The sequence below is a fragment of the Monopterus albus genome, unplaced genomic scaffold, assembly GCF_001952655.1.
Source record: "Monopterus albus unplaced genomic scaffold, M_albus_1.0 scaffold85.1, whole genome shotgun sequence".
NCBI lineage: Eukaryota > Metazoa > Chordata > Actinopteri > Synbranchiformes > Synbranchidae > Monopterus > Monopterus albus.
In genome coordinates this window covers 160,427-167,640 of record NW_018127965.1, presented here as the reverse complement: position 1 = coordinate 167,640, position 7,214 = coordinate 160,427, and the positions used below count along the sequence as shown (strand labels likewise).

Here is a 7,214-nt window from a genome sequence, read left to right as displayed (position 1 = left end):
GACTCCTTCAGGGGCAGGTTTAGAAATGTTTGAATGGGGGAGGCACACATAAAGCTTTGGCAATAACAAACTTTACAATGATAAAAGTCATGTTTATTAAGTGTAACAAGTGCATGCCAAATAATCTTTAAATGATCTAATAGGACATCATCAATAAATACCTGCTACACAGTCATGGACACATTATGAGGCAACATGGTCCTGGTCAGGCAAAAGCCTCCTACAGAGAAGCAAGACCCAAACTGAAAGAGGCATATGACATCAACAAGCAGTATTTGTAGTTGTTTGTGTCTCTTAGTGGTTGGTGTGCATCTCTCTGTGGCACTTTTGTGTCACTTTCTGGTTGTTTGGCATAATTTTGTGGTCGTTATGCATATCTTCATGTGGTTTCATGTCTCTTTGTTGTTCTTCTGTGTATCTTTGTGGTCACTTTGTTGTTGTTTTGTGTCACTTAACAATTGTTTGGCCTAATTTAGTGGTCATTTTGGTTATCTTAATGGTGTTTCATGTCATTTTGTGGTCATTTTTGTCAATTTGTGGTTGTTGGGTGTAATTTAGTGGTAGTTTTACACAAATTCATGGTAATTTTGTATAGTTTTGTGGTCATTTTGCACATGCATTTATGTCTTTTTGTGATTGTTTTACAATACATTGTGGTTGTTTTGTGTATTTTTGTGGTTGCTTGACTTTCCAATAAAAATGTCAGTAGTCACAAAGGCTCTGATTTGAACAATCTATGACCTTCTTATTTTGGTGGTGGTTGTGCTGTGCCACCCCTGGTCACCCCTTTGGTCCCACCTCTGGACCCCTCTCCCACCATAACCCACTGAGTACACTAGGAGCTTATGAGTCTTTCCCATCATCTCTGACAGGCCCCTTTTTGCTTTCATTCATCACAGCTTCAAAGACAAGTGGTTCATCTCCCTTGAGGCGAGTGACATGATCAGCGTGCCTTCAAAAAATGACTTGTATCCAGAAATTGTTGACCCAAGGCAGTTTTGCTCTTCATAATTGCCTTCTTCAATCTGTCTGTCTTAGGCAATCATTGTAGAGTCATGATGTATTATAATGCCTGGAAAACAACATTAAGAATGTTGTGTAGAAGTGATTCAATAACATATCATTTTCTCTTGATGAACAAAATAGTGTTATTGAAGGAGGTAATCACAGAGTAAGAGCTGTCTAACCAGGACAAGGAACCCCCAGAGGAGCAAAGTGTGGCACCGCAATAATCCAGTGAGATGTGTATCTTAACACTGAAGACATCAACACTATGGAATAACACATGTCGAATTATGTTGGTAACAAAAAATTGAATCATTTTAGATTCTTCAAAGTATCCACCTTTTGCTTTGATACAAGCTTTGCATGCTTTTCTCGGCCAGCTTCATGCGGTAGTCACCTGGAAGGCTGTTCCAATAGTCTTGAAGAATTTTGCACATATGCTGGGCACTTGTTGGCTGCTTTCCCTCCACTCTGCGATTCAGCTCATTCCAAACTATCTCAGTTGGATCTAGGTCAGGTGATTACAGAGGCCAGGTCATTTGACACAGCACTCTATCACTCCCTCTTGGTCAGATAGGCCTTACATAGCTCGGAGGTGTGTTTTGGGTCACTGTCCTATTGAAAAACAATTGATGGCCCCACTAAGGTCAAACCAAATGCGGTGGTTTGTGTCATTGCAGAATGTTGCGGTAGCCATGCTGGTTCACAAGTGCACCTTTAATTCTGAATAAATTACTGACAGTGTAACCAGCAAAGCACATGCACACCATTACACCTTCTCCTCCATGCTCCACATGCAGATACCATCTGTTCACCTCTACATCTCATAAAGACATGGCGGTTGAAACAAAAAGTCTCAAACCTGCACTCATGCAGTCTCGTTTCATCTTTTCATACATAAAGTATATTTTCTTGGTAATATTTTACACTGTTTTTACTTAAGTAAGATTCTATTACGCAACAACAAATTTTCCTGAAATCTGTAAAACATTTTTGAGATATACTCAGAACTGAACAGAACCTGAACTAGGATCTACAAATGTGTATGATAGCAACATTTGTACATCAAACTAGGCGTAACCACATGTGCTCCTTCGGTCAGTTGGAGTGGCATGATCATGTTCCACACCTGGAGTTTGAATTCCAGTTTGTGTCTGTGGTGCTCAAGTATAGTGGAAAACCAGTAAGCTCATCTCATCCTTTCCTCAGGGTTGAAAGATAAAGGACAGACAGACAAAGTGAACCCCATGACCTTGAGAGAGAGGAAAATTTGCCTCATGTATTGCTCAGAAATGGTATTCTGAACAGTAGGTTAAAGATGGGCACATCCAACCACTGCCCTGGGGATGTGTTATGACAACCAAAAATGGTGAACAGTGAGAGCAAGAAGTGGCATGAACAGATCTCAAGGTTTCTGACATGTTGGGGTGGGTGAAAAGGACCTCTGTTGCGAAGTATCTAGCCTGAAGATACAACAATCAACTCAAGTACCATCAGGCAGCCACGGAAGACTGTCTGGTCTGACTTCTGATTGCTGTGCAGAATGAGGTAAGCAAATACAGCTATCACTGGCAAATGGGAACCTGTAACAGCTTACTGTCCTAATTAGGTTAAAAGATTCTCACATTAGCTTCGCTTGCCCCTGGATTTATCAGTTCTCCCCTTCCAAATGTGTAGACAGCACAGTGATGGATGGCTGGTGCAACATGATTAAGATGTGGTTTTGCTAAGGTACTAGCACCCCAGGATGATCTTACCCCCACTAAATCACCAAGGAAGTATTGTGAAATTTTCATATCTTATTCTGGGAGATCCAAACATGCCACTTTCACACAGTACTCGGTGATAGGTTCCGTCTGTGATGGGCAACTTTTTCCCCAGACATCCTCTCTATATTAATCTTTGACTTGTAATACCTCACTATGAAAAGGTTTAATATCATTAGTTTTGGTGCTTATGCTGCAGGCAGGAAGGAAGCCTCTGAATGAACAGACAGGAATATTCTGACACCTATCTGTGGAAAAAGAGGATGACCTAATTAGACAGAGTCAAGGTAAGCTGACAAAAGCTAGCCCCAGGACATGTGTCTCAGAGTCTTTCCTGTCACATATCTACATGTCAACAGATTATGCTATATGCTCTCAGACCTTGTTTCAGTAGGGGAAAGGATCTCTGCTATCACACCTGCCAGCTAATATATTTAAGATTAAACTCCTAGAGGGAGGGCAAACATTTTTTTTTGTTGGGCCCCCATTGACTTCCACTATATATGGCAACCAAAAACCAAGAAATCAACCAGTACTCTACGACAAAAATGGTTAGTTGATTAACTGCTTAGTTCAGTGACAGAAAATTAGGCTAAGTATTAACAATTTTTATATATGATTCATTGATTCGTTTGTTAAGAAAAATGCTATAATTTCACTGATTCCAGCTTCTCAGGTGTGAATATTTGGAAGTTTTCAGAGATAGAAATTTCAACACTTTGAGGTTTTTGATGGTTTAGACAAAAAAGGGCATTTTCACTATTTTCTAACATTTTATTGAAAATTGAAGGCGCACAGGTTTCTTATACTTAAGCAGATCGATAAAACACAACACAATTCTACAACAAATGGGTGCAGTACAAACTAAAATAATTCAAATGTAAAAACTATAGGCTATAACAGAGTGGATGACTTCCTGGATGGCAGATAATACCACAAGCCCCACCTAATTTTGACAAATTTAAAGTAGTCATCTTATGTAGACCCAAACAATGGCTGTTGCCTGGTTTACCTGATTGGTAATCCAGACTTGCTATGGGGCATTGTTAACCACCATACAGGATTTAGTGTCTGCATGACATGATGTCTGGTTTCAACTTAGTGATTCATCACAGTGTTTACAATGCAAAATCAAAAATGATAAATGGCATCTGTAGATTTCTTAGGCTGTTTGTCTGCTATTGAGTGATAGTGACATTAGGTGGTGTTTCTTTGACAGTTTGATTAAAGCCAAAGATCGTTGACTGTCAAAATATATAACAGTTATATTAATGATAGGTAGCAAAATCTCTTTACCTCATAAAATGACAGAATACTCTTTATGAGTTATAAGGTGAACAGAGGTGCAATGAACCTAAAACATAATGACGTAACACAATGTTCACCGCGGTGTATTGTGGGTGAAAGGTGTAGACGGTAAAACGCACTATAACTACAAGCAGTGACAAGTAACATTAATATTTATTCGCATTAAAAACATCGTCAAAATATCTTAAAATTGTTCCATGTTTTGATGGCCTTATTTCGGACTGAAACTTTCTGCCTAGTGGAAGCTTGAAAAAAAAACGCACCTCTAGCGTTCTTCCTGTATTTAATACAGTGGCACGCAACAATTAACACATCGCGTCACTTCTTCTTCTCTCTTTTTAATAGAGTTTGGTAAACAGCTTGAGGTGCATTACCGCCACCTTCTAGACCGGAGTGTGGATTTGAACGGCCTACTACTGCTACTATATTAAAATAACCTCACTCAGTTCACATTATATTGTTTTGCTCAGTCCTGTACTCTGTAAAAACCTAAGAAGTGCTCTGTATCCTATATCCCTTGAGCTTTTTTTCAACACCTCCGTTAAACTAAAGTTCACGTCACGTCATGTCTTAGGGCCATTAAATCCTTAGTGTCTGAAAATCAAGTCGGAGTGAGTGCTCTTCTTCGTCTTTTCTTCTTGTGTGACCCAGCGGAGTTTCCGCTGTCCTATTTCCGTACACAAACGCTCGGCTGATGACGTGTACACTCCACTACCGTTAGCTAGCCTACTAGCTAAACCACCTGTCAGATTAAAGGTGTTATAATAAAGTAACGTCAGAAACTAAGAGGAAGCTGGCCCATAATATCGCTGAAAATGGAGACGCTTTATCATCAGACAAACAAGTGAGTACGTGTGCATTGTGTGGAATCTGTGTAGACTGTCGTAGCTAGCAGACGAGTAGCTAATCATCCGTGATTTAAAATTAACAGTTCACTTAACGTTAAATTCTTTGCTAGCTAATGACAACATAGTAGGATTGTTAATCAATAAAATGTTTCCTCGGCTGTTCTTTGATGATCCTGACTGTTCAAAAATTCACTGAACATTTAAGTTGTAGCATGTGTCATTTCACTTTCACTACCCAAACGATATGCTTGTTCTGAATTAATTTAAAGGCAAATCCAGGAGGTTCAGTCTCTGATGGGAAACCTGGAGAAGACAGACCGCCAGTCAGTGCACTGTGAGTAGTAAGCTTTCGTTGCTCATGTCGGTGAAAGCTGTTTCCCCTCTAAAATCAATCAACTGTAATACTCCAGAAATATTTGTTCTCTGTTCCACTGTCAATAACGTTATTTTACTGGGATAAATAATAATATCTTCTCTTAAGTGGAAGAAAATATTGGTTTTCTGGATTTTACCATTGTATTTATTCTGCTAATTGTATATCAAACACACAAAACATAACGAAAGAGAAAGAAACATATGTGGGCACTTTCGATGTTTAGATTGTTATCCATTACACAGTACATTCTGCCAGCGTCATAAGGAAACTAGCTTCAGAAACAAGAAGGATGGGGAGTCCTGTAACATATGGTATGGCTCCCATAGAGCCCTAATCTGAGTATCATGGAGTGAGCCTGGGATTACATGAGGAGACAGATGAGGCAGAATAAATCCACTGAAGAACTGTGGTGATCTCTCCAAGATGCTTGGAACAGCCTTCCTAACAAGTACTTCTTGTAAAACTGTGCACTAGTGTACCAAGGAGAATTGGTGCTTTGATTTGGGTTGTTTGTTGTTGTTGTTGTTGTTTACTGCACTTTGTATATAGTTAATTGTCATTGCAGTAGAATATACTGTATATAGGTGCCTCCTTGATGGTATTGCGATGATGGTTAAGAATCTGAACATACCCAAAACATTAGCACAGTACCGTATACAGTATGTATCTAATTTAATATATTTATGTAATATTCTTGTTCACTGTGCTGTCTTTGTGATATATCATTTCTGTCACAGCCCTTGGGTTTGTTTGTTGTCACAATTATTTAAGTGAAAAAAACAAAAAACAAAAACAAAAAAAAACTAGAGAAACAAAAGGCAGCGGGCTGTATGTGACTGCTCACATTCAGCTCTCCCACTGCTCTGTGTATGAGTGTTGGTATAGTACTAAGTTAGTGCTGCTGGCACCGCTTTTATTAGATTTTTTTAAATGGTTTTGTAACTTCTACTCAGGATAGACTCTCCCTTTTGTTGTGACTTCCCATCACGCCTTTCTGATATAATGACTATAGTGGGGCTGGTGTGTCCCTAGTCCATTGTTTTCTGTGGGTGATGCCTGCCCGATCGGTTGTGGGCCAGGCTGGTGCCGAGGCAGGAAGCAGGAGGGTGGGTGCAGTGACAGAAGCTGGGAGTGCTTCTCCTAGATAATGGTGGGAGCCAGGCAGCAGACACCCCTGCCCCTCCTCTCCTTCCCAAATTATGACATCAACTTGTACTTTAACCTCACTGAGGATGAGGAATGATATACTGAAGTCTGTACAGCTATTAATGTAAGAGGGACACTTCACAGATTAATGTGGATAAAAAGAAATCTTAATAAAGGAAAATACTCTGCCAATATTTTGATAATTGATTTGTTGTTTTCTTCTTGGTGATATTTAGTATCAGTAAACTGAGTTTCTTTGGGTTTTGGATTGTTGGTTGAATAAAACATCCTTTTAAACTAGATCATGCTGAGCTGTGGGAAATTTTAATGGGCATTACTGAACTTCTGACATTTTGCAGACATAATAATTGGTAGATTCTTCAATAATAAAAACCTAATTTAATGTGTTCCTTCCTTTAATTATAACAAATTGTCATTTTCTTGCTCCACTAAGTTTTCTTTTTCTTTTTCTCAATATACAAGTGTTAGAGAATGAACTGCAAGCAAGAATCGACCAGATCTTCAGTCGTTTAGAACGCCTTGAGATCGTGGCCAACAAGGAGCCACCAAACCGCCGCCAGAACGCCAAATTGTGAGTTTGGAGTGAGTCAGCTGATGGTGACCCTAAAGCTCCAGAGCTGCCAGGGTGAACCCACTTGTCGTAAAGGCACAGGGGAGGGAGGGGGTAGAAGATGAGACATGCAGCCCTGTCCTGTGGCGCTATGAAAACATTTCCTCGCAAGCCCCGTCATCATGAGCATTCCT

General features: G+C 39.7%; 1 protein-coding gene across 1 annotated transcript in view; it reads left to right on the top strand.

Annotated features, from left to right (window-relative positions):
- The first annotated feature begins 4,713 nt into the window (after nt 1-4,713).
- The window catches only part of gosr2 (golgi SNAP receptor complex member 2), a 5,317-nt gene continuing 2,816 nt past the window's right edge, over nt 4,714-7,214 (top strand). The window contains exons 1-3 of the mRNA XM_020607346.1: nt 4,714-4,923; nt 5,197-5,261; nt 6,933-7,041. Of these exons, the coding sequence (XP_020463002.1) occupies nt 4,895-4,923; nt 5,197-5,261; nt 6,933-7,041 (203 nt within the window). The 5' untranslated portion in view covers nt 4,714-4,894. The remainder of the gene's footprint in view (nt 4,924-5,196; nt 5,262-6,932; nt 7,042-7,214) is intronic.